Raw genomic sequence first — 21,168 nt, 5'->3', positions numbered from 1 at the left:
CCATGGGCAAGGAATTTGTGCCTACATTAAAGATGGCTTTCCATGAGTTAGGGATATCTCCATAGAAGACCCAAATTTGCATTATAGGTGCTTTCAGATTGCACTAGCTTACACCACTGCATTTATATTTGCCCTCTATCGCCCCCACAACAGTGGGCTTACTATCTTTAAGAGCATATCTGAGAAAATTGAACATATCCTGTCTGTTCATCCTTCGGCTAACATTCACATTTGCGGTGACTTCAATGTCCATAATGTGGAATGGCTGACCCACTCAAATAAGACCGATGACGAGGGGAGGTTCTGTCATGATTTTGCCACTACCTATGACCTCACTCAGATTGTTCACGAACCCACCCGTGTGCCCGATACTACCGGTCAGTATGCAAGCCTTCCAGACCTTTTTCTCACAACTTCTCCTGAGCTATGTTCATGTACCGTTCTATCTCCTCTGAGATCCTCTGACACCTCTGTTGTGCAATTAAGATAACAATTAAATGTAATAAGTCTTTAGACGTACCTCTCCACCGGACTGTATATTGATACTCTATGGCTGACTGGGATAGCTTCCGTACATTCATATTTGATCTAGCTCTGAATTTCATGTTTAAAAAGTATGTGTCCTCTATAGTCTCAGACCTGACCGAATGGTTAGTTGTAGGCATAGACCGATTCATACCATCCAAAAATTCCAACAACAACCTAACAGCCAGCCATGGTTCTCCCCAGAATGTGCTGCTGCCATCGCGCACAGAAATCACTTTTTCCAGAGCTACCAACGTAATAGATGTACTGAGACTAAAGATGCTTTCAGGACTGCCAGCTACCACTGTAAAAGATTAATAAAAAACGCAACAGAGATATATGCTCAGTCTGTAAAATCCAAAGTAGCTGTGCAGCGGCTTGGTTCCCACCAGTTTTGGCAAATAGCAAAAAGGACCCTAAAAGAAGCGTGCATTCTATCCCAACCATCATCAATGGACCTGGGGTCATCTCGTCAGCATCAGACAAGGCCAGACTATTTGCCAAGAACTTTGAAGCTAATTCTACCCTATGCGATGAAGGCCATCAACTCCCCGTATTTCCTCCTAGAACGGACAACACGCTAGGTAACATACAAATATATGTGCGTGAGATCGCCAAGCTAATCAAGAACCTTAATTCCAGTAAAGCAACTGGCCCTAACAGCATTCCAGTTATGATGCTGAAAAGGCTCCAACCAGAACTTTCCCCCATACTTACAAAACTGTTTAAGCGTTACCTTAAGGGGAAGTACTTTCCAACACCGTGAAAAACGTCATCAGTATGCCCTGTATTTAAGAATTCAGATGAAAAGTCATCTCCCTCTCAGTACAGACCAATAAGTCTCCTGTGTGTCATGAGTAAGTTGTTGGAATCCATATTAAATAAAGAAGTAGTCAACCACCTCAGCAGAAATAACCTTCTTAATGACATGCAATATAGTTTCCGCTCTGCAAGATCTACAGCAGATGTGCTAACGGTTATATCTCATAGGATTTGCGAATCTCTCGACAAAGGCTTCCTTTCCAGGGAAATTGCTCTTGACATATCGAAGGCCTTCGATAAGGTATGGCCTACTTCACAAGATTTCCAGCCACGGTATAGCTGGAAATGTTTTCTCAATTATTAAATCATTTCTCTCCGAAAGGTTCCTAAGAGTAGTGGTTGATGGGCAGAAATCAGAGGCTCACAGTATTAATGCTAGGGTCCCTCAGGGGTCCATCCTGGGCCCAACTCTGTTCCTGATCTACATCATTGATCTCCCAAAACACATACTTAAATCATTCGTTGACATCTATGCTGATGGCACAGCCATCTATGGCAACACATAAAAGGCTGTAAATGACAAAGTTCTCTCTGATTCTCTCTACTCTGATCTCGAGCGCGTGGTTCAGTGGGGGAAGAGGTGGCTGCTCATTTTTAATGCATCCAAAACCAAGCTTCTATTCTTACATCATCAACGCTCTGATCCCCATCTGGAATCAATTGAAATGGATGGCTCTTGTCTTGGGGAGTCTCCATGTTTTGATAAACTTCTAGGTTTGACCTTTACTCCTGATCTGAAACGGAACACATATATTAGGTCTGTTGCCAAGGACGCTGGGAAAATGGCGGATCCCTCTACCGCTCCGGAAGGTATCTCACTACTGATGCAATTCTCTATCTGTATAAAAGCAAAGTACGTCCAAGAATGGAGTACTGCTGCCACATCTGAACAGGAGCTGCTAAAAACAGCCTATCCTGCCTTGACAGAGTACAAAATAGACTTCGTAGCTTAGTGGTGGATGCCCTTTTATCTTCCCTGCAGCCTCTCTCCCACAGAAGAAACGTTGTGACCCTGATTTGTTTTATGGTTATTTTCATGGCAAGTGCTCATCTGAGCTCCAATCTCTCGTCCTCCCCCTCCCCAATCTTTCACGAGAAACACCCGTCTGGCTTAAACTACTGTCAATAATTTTCCCCACTCTTTATTAGTGCCTAAATCCAAACGTAGATTCCATGAGCAGAGCTTCTTTCTCAGAAGTGCAGTACTGTGGAACTCTCTTCCGTTTGCCTGTTTCGCACCTGACTACAACTTGGATGTCTTCAAGTCCAACATAAACAAATTCCTGACAAACGGCCCCCTCATGTATCTATTGGATTTTGAGCCTGGGCGATGCTGATTAAATCAGATCTGTGCACACACGTACATTCCAGATGGACTTTGATTTACATTATTATATACTCCATATTAAGTGGGGAGTTTTGTTTTTTCTGTTCTTCTTCTTTACCATGTTGTGAAGTTGGAAAAGAAAAGTCTGTAAAGGGCCGCGCCTTGTATCCAGCGGTTGTATCTTGAAATGTTTGAACTGTGCGTAGGCAACACGAGAATAACGTCGAGAGTGTGAGTTCATATAGAAACGTTGATTTAATGCTGAAAATCTCTGAAATATATTTGTTATGAATCTCAAACAAGTTGGTTGGTTGTTTTTGTTTTACGGCATATCAACCCTTTGCGGGTTATTTAATGCCAAATCCAAAGATTTTGAAGAAAAATCTTTTTAATAGAATATATTTGCTGTTTTCACGTCAGTTTCTATTTAACCCATAGTTGGGACCCTAATAGGTACTACCACTCCGGGTCAGAGTGGACCTGGGAGCAATAATAATTAAAGGGTGGCTCCACACTCCCCAAAGCCCACAAGCTGGGGCCTCACCACTGGATATAGTTTAAGGTCATATCCAGGACCCCTATTGAGGGACTTTTACCCTCTGCAGGGGGGCAGTCGACGTATTCTAATGCCCCACCGACAGGGCCGTCTCAAACAAGTAAAATATTTGTTTATTTTCCTTATATTACGTTGTGATTTGGTTTTCAAGCGCACTTGATACGTATTTTTTTTTATTCAAATTAAATCAACGTTTCTACATGAACTCACACCCTTGGCGTTATTCTCGCATTTCCTACGCACAGTTCAAACATTTCAAAATACAACCGCTGAGATACAACACGCGGCTCTTTACAAACAGACTTTTCTTTCTCCAACTTCACAACATGGGAAAGAAGAAGAAAAGAAAAAAGAAACAAAAAACACACTGAAGATGGAGTATATCTCTGAAATATATTTGTTATACATTTCAAACAAGTAAAATATTTGTTTATTTTCCTCATATTACGTAGTGATTTTGTTGCAAAGGGGTCATGTTAAAAGAAGCGATGACGTATATTGTTGTTGTTGTTGTTCGTCTTAGTAAGAGTGTTCATATTGTGGTGTGTAGATAGATATATTTAACACAGAGACAGGGGCATGTTAATAGTGAGCCGGAACATGTAATTCATAATGAGAGGGAGATATGATATATAGATAGATATACCGAGATATAGTTTTATATTTATACTTTTGACAGTTCTGTGAATATCAGTGTTTCTATAACATTGACACATATTTCTTTACCTGATGATGATTTTCACAAAGTTCTCATAATATAAATTGACAATACCTTTTCTGTTGAATACATAACACGAAGATGCAGATACAAAAAGATGAAGTTGTTTGTTTATTCGATTCAGACCGGTCAATGGCTTTGCATCAAGGAATTCAAGTCTTTACATGATTCTTTCTTCTTCTAACCTTCGCTTCCAAGTTTTGATGTCAGCTCTGTCTCTGAGTCACTTTTCTCACTTGTCCCCTCTGACTGACTGACTGACTTCTAAAGCTCTCTATATTGAGACTCATGACGTCATTGCATGACCAACATGTGCATATCAGACTCGTGTCTTGACACGCCTCACGTTTTCAAGCATGCATCGCTCATCACATGTTTTTACAAAGCCGATTTGTCTAACCTAATTTTCCTAACACATTTTTACAAATATGTTTAATATTTTCTATTGTTCTCATCTAGATTCCTTATTTTAATTTCATTTCCTAACAGAAACAAAATTACATCATTACATTCCTTTTTTAATCAACAAATATCTAACTATTTCATGTGAACTAAACAATGGTAATTCTACATTCCATTTTCAATAACATTCTGTATTTATTTTAACGTATGATCGGAATTCTCAATTCCAAATCTAGCTTCGCAAGTTCGAAACCTCAGCTACCCCATCTCATATTTACTCACTTACAAGAACAGACGGCTGTTCTTTAACAATTTGGCTTTCAAGCGCACTTGATGCTTATTTTATTTTATTCAAATTAAATCAACGTTTCTATATGAACTCACACCCTTGACATTAATCTTAATCATATTAATTACGTCAATAAAGGCACAGATTTTTAGCACATGCACTTCTCATATCTATTATTAACAATGCATTCATTCATAAGTGTTAATATTACACAGAAATGTGGTTCACAATTAGCATATCAGGTTTTAACATGAATAACGAGGAAAAAGTTCTACTAAACAAAACGACATAGTCATTGATGGAATATGTATACTAGTTAGATACTGGTTATTAATTATTATTAATTACTAGTTAACAAACATTTAAGTAATTACTTACCTGCAAGTGTTGTGTAAATGGCCAACAATAGATAAAAGTATTTATTTTTAAAGATTGTTGCATTGTAATAATTACATTTTCGGTTGTAAATCTCACTCGGCACTCTCTCTGAAGTAATTGATTTCCTCACCCGTAACACCTTGGGCAAAGGTTCTATATCTTCACTGATGCGTCGGTTGGAGTCATCCTAAAAGTGATATAATTTTTAATTAAAAAAATAAGGACGAAAAAGGTTAAGCGAAATAAAAATATGTTTGGAAGTAGTGTGATAACCTCGTGCACAGTCGAGTTAGTCGTAATATAGACTTGTTTTTTTTTATGTTGCCGGCAAACTGAAAGTGGAGTGAAAATTACTTACCATCTATTAAGATACGAGATGTCCAACATGAAAGGAAACAGTCACAGAGTTTTGAGGACAGAAAACAAAACAAAAAGCAATATATATATATATATATATATATATATATATATATATATATATATATATATATATATATATATATATATACTAGATATTTAAGCCCGGCGTTTCCCGGGTGTTTGGAGCTGTATCCTGAGCAAATAAAAAAAAAGAATCAATTTTTTTAACTTTGACCCTTATTATGACCCCTTAACATTTATTGTTTTGGACTCAACTCAAGTTATTAAGTTCCATGTCCAAGGTACCTATATCTAAAATTTCAAGTGTTTAGACCAAAAATTGTTGGAGGAGTTTGGTAGAGTTCTCAAAGGTCAAATCGTTGAACTTTGACCCCTTAACAGCCCAATTTCTATCCGAAACCCGATCACATTGATTTCCCCAAATCTCTGTACACTGTATATCAAATCTCGAGTCTTTAGACTAGAAATTGACAAAGTTATTGCGTAGGGAAATATACACAGACACACAGACACACAGATATACAGACACACAGACACGTTCACATTTATAGATATACTAGCATTTCGGACCGGCGTTGCCCGAGTGTTTGAAGGTGTATGCTGAGCAAAAAAAATAAAGTCAACCTTTTTAGCTTTGACCCCTATTATGACCCCTTAAAATTTATTGTTTCGGGGTCTAATCAAATTATTAAGTTAGAGCCATGTCTAAGGAACCAATATCTAAAATTTCAAGTGTTTAGATCAAAAATTGTCGGATAAGTTTCGTAGAGTTCTCAAAGGACAAATCGTTGAATTTTGACCCCTTAATAGCCAAATTTCGTCTTTAATTTCGGGCTTACTCTGGATGAATCACGAAAACGATATAACTAGGTTTGCTCCTTTTTATTTCTCTACTAGCAATGGGTGCCCGGCGTTGCCCGGGTGTTTTGAAGTGTATGGTGAGAAAAAAAAACGTCAATTTTTTTAACTTTAACCCCTATTATGACCTCTTACAATTTATTGTTTAGGGCTCAAATCAAATTATTAAGTTAGATCCATGTCCAAGGAACCTATATCTAAAATTTCAAGTGTTTAGACCAAAACTTGTAGTTTGGTAGAGTTCTCAAAGGTCAAATCGTTGAACTTTGACCTCTTAATCGCCAAATTTCTGTCCGAAAACCAATCACATAGATTTTCCCAAATCTCAGTACACTGTATATCAAATTTCGAATTATTGCTTAGGGAAATGTACACAGACACACTGACACACACAAACACACACACACACTTTCACTTTTATATATACTCGCATGGGCGCCCGGCGTTGCCCGGGTGTTTAGATGTGTATGTTGAGCAAGAAAAAAAAACTGGTAGTCGGAAGGCAGGCCCGAACCCGTACCGCAAAGGATGAAAAGAACGGGGTAAAACCTAACGTTTATGCTGTTACGACCACCGCCAAACCGGAAGCGACATTCATTAAAATTAAGGCTAGACAATCTAAAGGAGAGGATAACTTTCAATAATATCGGCGAAAAAAGTGCCCCCCCTTGTAGAAACGTTCCTAGTTGAAGGGGATGACATTAATGTTTTTAGCCAATTTTTCGATATTTGTCGTATGAAAGATCGAACTTTAAAACGATAATGATTTTGGTAAAATCCGTCGCCTCTATTGAAAGTTTAAGACAGACATATAAACAGACATACATTTATATATTGGTAACTAAGAATTTTCGACCCAAGCTAATGAAAAAGCTTGCCCTATCTCTGAATACCCTTTATGTAAAATTTCAAATATTTAGATCAGAAATTGTCTGAGTAATTTGGAAGAGACCGCAGAGGTTAATTTTTTTAAAATTAGAACCCTATGATGACCTCTTAAAATTTATTGTTTTGGGGTCAGATCAATTATTAAGTTAGATCCATGTCCAAGGAATCTATATCTTAAATTTCAAATGCGTAGACCCCAAATTGTCGGAGGAGTTTGGTAGAGTTCTCAAAAGTCAAATCGTTGAACTTTGACCCCTTAGTCGCCAAATTTCTGGCCGAAAACCAATCACATCGATTTTCCCAAATCTCAGTACACTGTATATCAAATTTCGAGTCTGTAGACTAAAAATTGACAGAGTTATTGCGTAAGGAAATGTACACAGACACACAGACACACAGATACACAGACACGCTCACTTTAAAGATAGATAGATAGATAGATAGGTAGATAGAAAAATATATACGTATAGATAAATATATATGGAAACAATTTTGTGTTTACTGCACACTTTTTACGCAAATATTATGCAAGTATAAATCATGTAGAATATTTGCATGAATATAATTACACGTAATAGTTGACTAAAGATGATCATTGCAAAAAAAAACGAAAAAAAAACTAATAGGGAATTAATTAAAATGATTGTTTAAAAGAATATGCAAATTAGCTAGATCTTTTACTAGTGAATGCAATTCTACGACCCATATATAACAACATTGTATTTTCTTTTTAAATAAATAGAAAAGAAGGTTTTTAATATGAATATCAATACACACAAAAGAGAAACGAATTTATAGGAGTAAAGAAAAGAAAAGAAGATATAGATTTCGTCGGAATACTATATCCATTATTCTCATATATATATATATATATACATGCACTAGTAAGGAGACCTGATGTTACCCTGCTATGAATGAGGATAAATGAATGTTCCATACTACCAATACATTTATTATCATCAGAATCGATGACAATAAATATATTAGACGTATGAATGCATAATAAATGTAAAGATTATCATCCCATAAGGAAATAAAAGAAAACTAATAGGGAATTAACTAAAATTAATGTAAAAGAATATGCAAATTAGCTAAATCTTTTGCAGATGAATGCAATTCCATGACTCATATATAACGAAGTTGTATTTTCTTTTAAAAATAAATAGAAAACACGGTTTTAATATGAATATCAATACGCAAAAAAAAAAAAAAAAATTTATAAGAAGTAAGGATTATATAAAAATACACTTATGTATATATACACTAGTAAGGAGACCTGATGTTATCCTGCTATGAATGTTCCATACTACCAATACATTTATTATCATCAGAATCGATGACAATAAATATATTGGACGTATGAATGTATAATAAATGTAAATATTATCATTCCATACGGAAATAAAAGAAAACTGATAGGGAATTAACTAAAATTATGTATTAATCTTATATATGCTTTAATATTTAATATTATTTCCCTACAATTATAAATTTAACCCGTGTAAATATTAGGGCAACTATTCATAACTTTATTATTTGTCTAAAAGTCTTATAGATTTCCACTCACTGGATTTCAATCTTTGTTCTAAGAACAGGCACTGGTCCTGGATATGGCATTAAACTATATCCAGTGGTGAGGCCTCAGCTGACGAGCTTTGGGGAGTGTGGAGCCACCCTTTAGTTACCATTGCTCCCAGGTCCACTTTGACCCGGAGTAGTAGTACCTGTTAGGGTCCCAACTATGGGTTAAATAGAAACCGACTTGAAACCAACAAATATATTCTATTAAAAAAAATTCTTCAAAATCTTTGGATTCGGCATTAAATAACACGAAAAGGGTTGATATGCCGTAAAACTAAATCAACCAACCAACCAACTAAGAACAGACACCTTAGTTTATAATCGTCAAATGTGAGTGTAGACCTTATACTTTCAGACAATGCAATATCGCGACATAACAATATAAGAGAGCCAATGCTCTTACTCTTGTGTGGAATTCATACCATATCGAATGGATAATCGTTTCTTTTATCAAATGATTTATAGACAAAGACTCCGCCGCCAACTGTAAAACCCAGATTAAGGAAAATTTGCACGACTTCTGTTATGTTTGCACTTCATTAGGTGTGTCAGAAATCTCGTGAAAAATATTGAATAATTCCACCTCTGTCTTTCCAAGCTTATAACTCCTCGAAAAATGTAATTCAAGCAAGCCCTAATTTTTTTCAATTAAAGGAGCAAGGATCAAGGTTACATTTAAAAAAAAAACAAACAACATGTTTTTTTTTTAAAGGTTTTAAACTTCAGACTTTACAGGTAAATTTCTAAAAAACACTACTTTTTTGTTTTGAATTTGAATATATTATTTATTGATCTTTTATCTTCAATTTCTGATGTATAACACTTTGGTGCGTAAATTAATTGTTTACTTTTTAATCGACATTTCAAAATGGGAGGCGTGAATTAATTCGACCCCCTGTCTTTCTAAGCTTATAACTACTCTAAAAATGTAATTCAAACCCTATTTTGTTTTTCAATTAAAGGAGCAAGGACCAAGGTTTCATTAAAAGAAAAAAAACAAACAACGTGGTTTAAAAAAAAAAGGTTTTAAACTTCGGACTTTATAGTTAAATTTCTAAAAAGAACACTGCTTTTTTGTTTTAAATTTGAATATATTATTTATTGATCTTTTATCTTAAAATTCTGATATATAAAACTTCGGTGCGTAAATTAATTATTTACTTTTTAATAGACATTTGAAAATGGGGGGCGTGAATTTAAAAACGTTTGTCTAAAATATAATATTCGGTTTATTAGAAAGAGCATTAAATTTCACATTGACCCTGAAAATATCGTAAAAATCGAATCAATAGAAAAATTTTGATAGATTTTTAAAGTTTAAAAATTGGAAAATACTGAACTCATAAAATGCTATTAATTTCATTAATTTTTTTTTTAGATAAAAAAATAATATTTCTATTACTTTTTATGCAACTTTAATAGTTTATTTTGGAAGTATAATCCGTAAAGAAAATAAACAACCCACTTTTAAAAGAGAAATTACGAATTTTTTTATATTTTATTCGCAGTTCGTGTTAGGGGTGTAAAAAATTCCTACGAAAATTCTGATACACCTAGCACTTCATCACCAGATTTTTAAGGTAAATGGAACTATAATAATTTTCAAATAAACAAAATATATCATCTATATATCGCTTACGCCATGAAATGCATGCAACCGTGTAACATTACTACGAGTAAGTGAACATATATATATATATATATATATATATATATATATATATATATATATATATATATATATATATATATATAGGCGTATATTTCAGTAGAAATTAATATTAAGAAGAGGCAGGTTCATACTTTTAAGGGTTCCCATTAACTAATTTGAACGAAAGTATGTCGAATAAATTGCTCGCTTTTTCACTCAGATTTGTGTTGGGTTAGTTTTTTAAAGTTATAAGAAAGCTTAATTACAAAACAGGTATTTTCAATTTTCATAATCTAAGAATACGACGCAAAAGCGCGCGCAAGAAGAACGATTGTCAACTCTATAAACTTACGCATTTTTCATCTCGTGTTTCCTTATTTTCTTCTTCTTCAAAACCAAGATTTGTAGCCCCTGCCATTTCGTTAACAGAAGTTTGTTCATTCTCTGAAAGTACAACGAATAAGTGTATTAATAATGTAGATGGTTTAATTTTTAGTGAGATCTCAGAAATGTACCGCTTACTTATCCCGCCTTTCTTTCCAAAAATTTAGTGTCGTATCTAAGATTGCTTCGAAAATAATTCTGTATAATATCCAATAAGGTTGTTAACAAGAAAGGTCCTATTATCTATGTTCCAAATTTCAAAAATCATCTCTCCACTATATTTTCATTCATACAGATGTGCAGACTAATTCATAGATATCCGTCTTTAGCATACAAGATGTTTGGAATATCAATGGCATAACTTCGGTATTATGTTCTATATTGGTAAAGTAGTTGTAACCAATTTCTTTCCTTGTTTTTTGTTTATTTAGACTATATTTATTTACCTGCATTGGACACGTTTACGGTTTAGATGCTGTTTCAGATCATAGAAGAATATTGTAAGTTCTGTGATGGTTTTGAAAAAAAATGTGTCAAATCTTAGAAAATATGCATAAAATGTCTACTATCGATGTTCCTAATTTCATAAATTATTCCATTATATTGCATTGCATTGAATAGTATTTCTAGATGAACGTAGGTTACAGTTCGTTCAAAGGATTGAGAGTCATTTCTGGAATCGTTTCAGAAATATACTTAAGGTGGCATCACACATAGCGCTATGAAAAAACTGTCTCTTACAGCTGTTAGCATAACTGAGATACTGAAAATAAAGGTGGTCATAAAAAGAAACACGAAAATTGTGTCCACGTTTTCATATCGCTTAAAACCAATATATTTGCACGATCAGTATTTGTGTAAACTTTGCAGCATTTGAAATAACTGCTAGAAGATTCGTTTCGTACACCACTTTATTTAAAGAACATAATTCTAACTAGCGGGATCTGTGGAAATTCCACAGCGGCAATTTTCATATGTAATATATATCTGCTGGTCATTTTGTGGGCGTTCTACATGAATGAAGGCACCATCATATTATTTTAGCCTCCTTACTAAAATGATAACTTTGATATATTGTCTGGACTGATTATGTCATTACAAACACACCAATCAATTAACTCACATTTCATCATTTTTCATAATTCTTAGATATGTTACTAATTTCGACAATATTTTTTAATAATTTAAACTCACATCATCACTCCTACCACCTTACTGAAATAATAACATTGATATATTGCATTAGCTGATTCTTTCACCAATCAATTACCTCATATTTTATAATTTTTCATAATTCTTGGATATGTTACTAATTTCGACAATCATTTTCCATACTAGATCCACATTATTGCCCCTCCCTTACAAAAATAATAACTTTGATATATTATCTGGGCTGATTATTTCATTACGAACACACCAATCCATTAACTCACATTTCATCATTTTTCATAATTCTTTGATATGTTACTATTTTCGACTATCATTTTTTATAATTTTAACCCACATTATTGCCTCCCTCTTACTAAAATAAAGGCTTTTATATATTGTCTGGGCTGATTATTTCATTACACACACACCAATCAATTTATTCGCATTTTATGATTTTTCATAACTCTTGGATATGTTACTTATTTCGACAATCATTTTTCATAATTTTAGCTCACATTATCGCCCAATCTTACTAAAATAATAACGTTGATATATTGCCTTAGCTGATTATTTCATTACAAACACATCAATTATTTTTGCGTATTCTTATAATATATAATATATATATATTCTACCTATCTTATCCAATCCCAGGTGATACCGCGTATTCTGCTAGTATATATCTTCCACCTATCTCATTCGATCCCAGGCGACGAAAGGTATTCTGCTACTATATGTTTTCCACCTATCTCATTCAATCCTGGGCGACGTTGTGTATTCTGCTAGTATATGTTTTCACTTATCTCATCCAATCCTGTGACTGACTTTATGTCCGCAACCCATTGTTAAAAATATACTTGAAATAAAGTAATGTTTAAATTGTAAACTGTTTTAACTATTTCCGGGACTGAGTTTATATCCTCCGCTCCACTGTTAAAAATATACATGAAATAATGTAATGTCTAAATTGTAAACTGTTAAAGCCGTTTCCGGGACTGACTTAATACCCAATGTTAAAAATATACATAAAATAAAGTAATGTTTAAATCATCAAGTGTTTCAGCCATTTTCTGGAACCGACTTCTCATCCCCAAACCAACTGTTATTAATATGCATTAAATAAAGTAATGTCTAAAACTTAAATGGTTGCAGCCATTTCTGGAACTGACCTCATATCCCCCACCCCTCTGTTAAAAAGATACATGAAATAAAGTAATATTTAATGCGTAAGCTGTTTCAGCCATTTCCGGGACTGATATCATATCCCCCTACATAACTGTTAAAAATATACTTTAAATAAGTAATATTTAAATCATAAACTCTTTCAGCAGCTTTTCGAAATTAATACATAAAAACATTAACACGTATAGGGATTAGGCAACGATTACTTCAACATGAATTTCTGAGTGTAGTATCAGTCTCAGCATTCCAGTGACTTTAATCCCTACGTCCTTAAGAAGAGTTGTTGCAATTTCTGCCATGAGACATTAAGGTCGAAAATATGAACTCAGGTTTACTTGATATGCTTACGTGATTTTTGGAATGTTACAAATAAACCCATGGCGTGCCCTTATCCATTTACCTTATGTTGGAATCATCAGTACATCCATGTAATTTTTGGAATATGACATCTTATGTCAATGTAGTAAATATATTATATGCATCTTTTTTAACAGAAGATAATGACGTCATCACCGGAAGTAAACACGTCCGACTATCATTCCCTCCCACTCGAAAAGAAGGAAAAGGTTATGCCTGGAATCTCATTAATCACTCACCAAATCCATTAATTCACATTTAGGAGAATCTATATATTAATACGATAGTGTCTGTGTTCTCAAATCTCAGCCAATGAAATTTGCCTGAAAGCGTGACACACAAAAGAACACACACGCTATCGCATTAATATATAGATTAGTCAATTGAAATTGAAAATTAAAATAACTGCAATTACCTGAAATCACAAGTTCGTATGTTATGTTTTTTTGTTAATTTTGAATTATTTATATTTTAACTTTCTTCTTCTTCTTCTTCTTCTCCCTTTATTTCTCATATTATCTATTTTTCCTCTTAATTTTCCTCTCCTACCTCTCCATTTTACTGAGTCTTAACAAATATCATCATAACGAAGCAACTTGTTCAGACTGTCACAACGCGAATACTATTATGAGATTATATTACAGGATTAGAAAAGAAATTGAGTTTTGAAACGAATACTTACGTGAAATATTTGGACTTTGTTTGATGACTGGCTTGAGTGGCCGACACAAAGCACCATAGACGGTCAAGTTTAGGAACAGGCCACCAAGTATTAGAAAAGTCCCTCTCATGCCATAAAACGATATGACTTTAGTTGATAAATAGTTCAGCAGAAATGTACCAAATCCTCTTCCACTAGTTGCTATCCCGAGAGCAAGGGCACGTTTTTTCAAGAAATATTGCCCGAGGGTAACATTTACAGCGAAATAGTTCACTGCCAATGAACCACCTTTAAGAAGAAAAGAATGAATTTAAATAAAACAGCGACTAGAAATACAGTTTCGCTTCAAAAATAACTTAGTATATCATTGAATTTAATGTCACTCAAGTAATACGCCTTTTCAAATGAAGGCGCCGGGCAAGTTCTTACAACTCAAACATGTGCCAAAATTAGAAACTTGTGAAGGTCGCTTGATCCATCGCAAAACTGAATTTGAATGAGAAGCTAGCAACAGACAATGGTGCCCTCCATACTCATGGAAATAGCACTCATTCTTACAAAGCTGTTCAATTGATTCCTAAAGGAAAAATATTCCTAACATATTGGAAAACATCATTAGTCTACCCAATATTTTAAAATACTGGAGATCGCTTTTATGGATCTCAATACAGACCAATAAATCTTGTGTTGTTTGAATCCGTGTTAAATAAAGAAATAATCAACCACCTCTGCAAAGACAACCAACACAGTGCCAAGCAATACGGTTTTCGTTCTGTGATATGTACGGCTGATATATTGACTGTAAATTTCAAAAAGTATCAGTGTATCTATCGACATATGTCACGTCTCAAGAACAATATTTTTTGACATATCAAAGGCATTTGAGAGAGTTTTGCATAAATACTTACTTCACAAGATTGCCAACTATGGAATATCGGAAAATGTTTTCTCTACTATCAGATATTTTCTTTCCGATCAGTTTATACAAGTAGTCGTCGATGGAGAGTAGTTCAAAGTTCAAAGTACCAATGCTGTCGTGCGTCAAGGATCCATTCTAGGCTAACTTTTTCTTTATCTTCACCAATGATCGCTCAAATCACATTCTAAGTGTATTCGTCGACATATACGCAGATGACACTCCCATATATAACAACATTTCAAAGGCCAATAAGGACCAATATTTTTCTGAATCCCTCTTCTCTAACCTTCAGTACTGTGCGCTTTAAACATGTTTCTTAGTCGCACAGTAGAAAAAGAAAGACGACTAAAACTAATTTGACAAGAAACCAGACTAGATTTAAATTGTTCGCTATGTTCTCTATTTGCTATTGTATATGTCTCTTAAACCTTTTAAGGTCAGTTTTCTAAAGTTTGTTCTAATAAAAATGAAATTCAAAATTTCCAATGAAAAATTAAATCAGTTTTCACAATTTCTGATGGATTTACTCATATTTTCTTACGTGTAAAATACACCGGAAATTTGTTTGACCCTTGACCGCTTTCTGCTGAACAACTTCCTTGCCGGAAGTGGACCATCTCCGGTGTTGTCAAATAAATATTACTACATGACTAATTACTTAGTGTGATTTAACAGTGTCAACTAAAGAAGGAAAAGAATTATATTTGAGCTCCTCTCACCTACTAAGATTCCATATGTAAAAATCAACGTTTCTATATTGGGAGCAAAAGAACTTGCAATAGCTGATGCAGCGGCAATTAATCCTCCAACCATCATAATCTGTCGATGACTTGCTTTGAGCATTAGAGCAATTGATGATAACGGACCTGGAAAAAATATGTGAGTATGTCATTTGCGAAACCGGCATTAAAATATAAAAACGGTAAACTCCTTTGGTTTTACACTATTCATTTTACGTAAGAAAAATCAGAATAGTTAGGGATTAATGACATAATAATTGAAATCAAATTTTAAGCATAAAGTTGTTATTATCTTCCCAATTAGTCACGTGCTATGATTAAGGATGTTTAAAATACACTGTTTCATAAAAAGTTAACACGCCAACAACAAATGCATTGATGGGATTTATTAAACAATAAGGTAACATTTTCTTATATGAAAGGCCTATAGTCTCAGAAAAAAAAGTTATTAAGAGAATAGTAATTTTAAAATAATTTTCTGCCCAATATATAAACCGTGAAGTTTGGGGACATAACTTTATAGAAATCTACCTTTTTTAAGTTCATAGTAAAGCTGCGTTTTTAGCGTTGCAATGTGTTGATTCTAAATAAGTATCCCTCATAAGTGTTGGCATCTATCACTCTTAGGACGCAATGGAGTTTTGCGCCCCAAATTAATCCTGCTGTGAGTGCGCAGCCTAATCCTTGAGCGACAAGTTTCATTGCAGTTGCTAAAGATGCAGTGGATGTCTGCTTGTGAGAGTTCTGTTATCGCCATCTGTAGTCTTTTCTCAGTCCTCTCCTTTAACTGCTAGTTTATCTTTTCCTTATTTTTTTTTAAATGTCTACGAAGCACTTCTCCAGCGGCTGCGATCTTTAGCCGCCGACTCCCAGTCTGCCAGGATAATAATACCTGTCCTCATGTCTCGTTTGCAAACATCCTTGTAGCGTAAGACAGGTATTAATCCTGGTATAGAAGCCTTTGCAGGATTACCGTAAAGAATATCCTTTGGGAAACTCTCATCGTTTAAATGTCTGGTATAGCCAAGTCAGCGGAGTCGCAGTTAGGTAAACAGAGCGAACATTAGATGCCCTCTAAAGAATTGTATTATTTGGGGCGTAATTGTTGATCTTTGTATTAATGATCAACATCTTATTGCTCCAGACTCTTTTCCAAGCGAATGATGTTTGTTGCCGCATTGCCGATACGTTTGTAGAATTCTGCGATCCGGGAGAGTGAGATATAGATGTGGACGCTAATTCAGCAATGTCGACTTTGAATAATACTGTGTTTTGTTTCTCTCTTCTGTAAAAGTATTTACTGTGAAGTTGTAGGTAGCATCACATACATAAACCGATATATTTTCAGAATTTCCAGCTTGACGGTGTTTAGGAAGCACTGTGATATTCATATGGAGATTCTAATCTGCCAAGGCATCGAGATTCTCCTCTCACCCTCACAAATGTTGTTCAAAGGAGAGCTTACTAGTAGATTTGGCTCCAGTTTGGATGCAGAATATTCTGCAAATAAATATTTGTAATACATAAGTGCATTAGGGGTCCTATTCCGAAATTAGTTTCTGGTTGGTTGGTTGGTTTTTTTTTGTTTTACGGCATATCAACCCTTTTCAGGTTATTTAATGCCGAATCCAAAGATTCGGAAGAAAATGGTTTTAATAGAATATCTTTGTTGTTTTCAAGTCAGTTTCTATTTAACCCATAGTTGGGACCTAAAAGATACTACAATTCCGGGTCAGAGTGGACCTGGGAGAAATGGCAATTAAACGGTGGCTCAACACTCCCCAAAGCCCGCAAGCTGGGGCCTCACCATTGGGTATAGTTAAGGTCATATCCAGGACCTTAGTTTCTGGTGTACCCACAAGGCAGTTGGATTATAATCCAATCATTATCATTCTTGTAATTCTTCTGCTATGCACGGTTACCTGCATCAAGGAGATTCATATGCCTTGTGGTGACGTGTAAACAAAGCACACCCTCATAGCCTACTAATTGAGGCGGTTTTCCGGGCCAAGATGTTTGAAGACAACATGTGAGAGATTTAAGAGGTGAGTGAGAATCAGTGATGCAGTCCATTTTACCATGCACGATGCACCTTGATGAGGCTGAAAGATACCATCTCTAACCAAAGCTCCCAATGTGCACTATTTCTATTCATATATAAATTTTTAAAAAGGCATAGTTATGCATACCGATATGATAAAATAAAAAGATATATGGCCAAAGAATACATTATACATGTTTCAAGTTTTAAGGCTTGATATTTCATACAAATTGATATTTCATACAAATTGATATTTCATACAAATTGATATTTTTATGCTTTCAGTATGAAAATAGTTATCACTTATCAACATGTAAGTATGACATGAACAAAAAGAAACATTGAAATGTTTAGATTAATCTAAAGGCGGGTGTAGTCATGAATTATGTTTTCTAACCGAGTCATTCTTCAATTCACTAGAGAGAGAAAATAATCTAATCTCGCTCGCGTCGGTGAGTGAAGATTCCATTATAAACGATAATTAAGGTATCTATGTAATTACCAAATATACTTACCACCAAACATTATCGCACCGGAAATGATGGAGCAAACGATTGTGGTTTTTGAAAGGGACTCATTGAAAAGATCGAGTAGTGCTATAAGCAAAATGCCATTTATTGAAGTGGTCCCTAATACAGTAAAACTTGTTAAAAAACATGCGAAACATACTACCCATCCCCAATCCCCATCTGGGGGTCGTATTTCTGTTTCCGACTGGTTAACAACTTCAGATTCCGGCGGTTTTTCGTCCATCTTTCTTATCCGATACGGCATCCGGCTAATTTACCTGGTAAAAGATGATACGAAAAACAATTTAAAAGACTGAAAAGCTATTATGTTTCGACATGTTTAAATAAAAATAGAAAAGTTTTTATTTCTTAAACTATTTAGACTAATATTCTCATTTTGATTTTCACTTTCACAACGCTGTTGCCGATGTAACCTTCGATCTTCTTCATGTACATTTTTTTTCGAACTCTGAAATCTTTATATCGAACTCGGAAACCCATAAGAAAATTCAAAATTAATCATTTATTTAAATCAGATTATATAGATTATTCTAGTTTCGTCAACCATGATCGTGTGGAAGTGTTTTCATTCATTTTCTGCGTTGATGATTAAAATAACTGAAATATTAAGGAAATATTAAGGAAGATGTTGCAACAAACCCAGATAAGCTACAAACACTAAAACGCCACATGGAAACTGCAACAAAAGTAAAACAAATGGTGAAACGAATACCGTTTGAACCAAAATAACTGAAAATGCAAGAAATCGTATAAATTGTGCCTATGCACTCCCCCAAATAAGCGACATGTGTCTTGAGTCATACCACACAAAATAGCTATGAAGAGTCAAGGAAGATGTAAGGATCAATGAGAAAGCACTAAGCAGACCCCCACTACGTACGTACCGATACCTTAAGGGGAGGCGTATTACAGCCAAAATCCCAGTGAAGGCATTAGCAAGAAATCTATAGTAAACCAATGTGATTTTCGAAGGTTATAGAAAGAGGTGAACAGTGTCAGAAATTTAGGGATTTCTCAATAAAGCTCCAGAGAACATCAGCGGGTATTATCAATAAGTACTTTTTGATCATGACATGGGATGGAACTTATAATAATAATAACAATAATAACAATAATAACAATAATAATAATAATAATAATAATAACTAGCGGGATCTGTTGAAATTCCACAGTGGACTAATTCATATGTAATATATTGATATTTGCATTCTGTAGATGTTCAGTGTAAGTGGAGACGCTCTGATATTGTTGTAGCTTTTTCGTTAAAACTGCAAAAGTATTTATCTAAGCTAGCGCGAACGCACGGAAAAGCCCGGTCATAAAGTACGCTTAAATATGATATTTGAATTCTTGCAGATTTCGTATATATTATTATGGAGTTAATGTTTTATCGATTTTTATATATTATAACGTTACGATTTAAAAATAAAAAATATATATTCATATGACTTGGATGAATTAGCTTGAATCGAAACCGGAATAAAAAAAACTTATGAATATACATATATATATATATATATATATATATATATATATATATATATATATATATATATATATAAACTTGAGTTCCTTCAGTAATAATCGAAACCAAAACCAAAACTTATGAAGAATTCTCGACAAAATTATTTACAAAAAAAAATAGATAGCTAGATAGATGACTTATGTGCCATCAGCTATAATCGAAACCGAAACCAAAACTTATGAAGAATTCTTGGTAAAATTATTTATGGAAGTACATAATTAAACGACCCAGGTGTAAGCGTTACGCACAAAAGAACACACAAGCTATCGTATTAATATATAGATAATAACAACGAACTGATAAACCCATTCAAACAAGAAGACCTAATGTCGGTATAAATAACAAGAAAGAAAAGTCCTGTCAATTCGTAGACTTTGCTGTTTCTGCTGACCACAGGGTGAATATCAAAGAAAAAGAGAAACGGAGAAAATACACAAAGCTAATCAGTGAGCTGAAAGGGATATGAAAGATAAAGAAAATCAAAATAATACCTATAATAGTAGGAGCACTAAGAACAGTCCCGAAAAACTTTGAAAAAAGAATGGGAGAAATTGAAATCAAAGGAATGACTGGGAAAATACAACGAACAACAATCATGTAAACTGGTGAAATATTAAGAACCCCCCCCCCCTTGAATGTGGAAACTAACACACAGGAGCAACAAGTGCGGGCCAGACAAACTGCTGCAAAGGCAAAACAATGAAACACTACATGGAACCAAGAACACTGAAACCGCATATCTATAAGTTCTCTAACCCAACCCTGTCCCCATTGCCACATCACTTCCTCCCAAAGCGAGACCAAATAACCAAGTAGAGTCAAGGAGAAAGGAAAGACCGATGAACTGACTAGACCTCAGCCGAATAAGTGCAAAGAGAACTGGAACCTTGGGAAGGCTTATTGCGACTCAAATTCCAGGAAAGGCCAATAGCTGAATGTTTATACTTATAAATAGCTCACGTATACCCCTTGGAAAATAATTTTCCCACTTTACATGTTTGATAATAAACTCATAATACTTGAAAATGCGTCATCTTTTGGTACTGGTTAGCAATCTTGTTTTCATAGACGTATTTATATTATATTTTATATTAATTTTTGCATTACATTTTTTCTTCTTAATTTTACCTTTACTTCATTATTATTATTATTATTATTATTATTATTATTATTATTATTATTATTAGAATTTGTATTTTAAAATTACTTAATTTTATTATTTTATTATTACATTTTTAATATAGCAATTATTATTATTATTATTATTATTATTAAAATTTTTATTTTATAATTACTTTATTATT

General features: G+C 34.2%; 1 protein-coding gene across 14 annotated transcripts in view; it reads right to left on the bottom strand.

Moving 5' to 3' along the window:
- The window catches only part of LOC145277995 (monocarboxylate transporter 14-like), a 238,600-nt gene that overhangs the window by 11,663 nt on the left and 205,769 nt on the right, over positions 1-21,168 (bottom strand). For 10 of the 14 annotated variants that reach the window (XM_080130161.1, XM_080130155.1, XM_080130152.1 and 7 more), the window contains 5 exons: positions 18,479-18,596; positions 15,748-15,894; positions 14,131-14,397; positions 10,729-10,820; positions 5,018-5,204 (listed from right to left, as the gene is read on the bottom strand). In XM_080130161.1, coding sequence (XP_079986287.1) covers positions 5,018-5,204; positions 10,729-10,820; positions 14,131-14,397; positions 15,748-15,894; positions 18,479-18,485 — 700 coding nt within the window. In that variant the 5' untranslated portion in view covers positions 18,486-18,596. The other 4 variants (XM_080130151.1, XM_080130165.1, XM_080130163.1 and 1 more) reach the window with 3 other exon arrangements.

This window comes from Euprymna scolopes, chromosome 6, assembly GCF_053919585.1.
Source record: "Euprymna scolopes isolate OS-2025 chromosome 6, ASM5391958v1, whole genome shotgun sequence".
NCBI lineage: Eukaryota > Metazoa > Mollusca > Cephalopoda > Sepiida > Sepiolidae > Euprymna > Euprymna scolopes.
The sequence above is the reverse complement of the archived record's forward strand: the minus strand, read 5'-3'. Positions and strand labels throughout refer to the sequence as shown.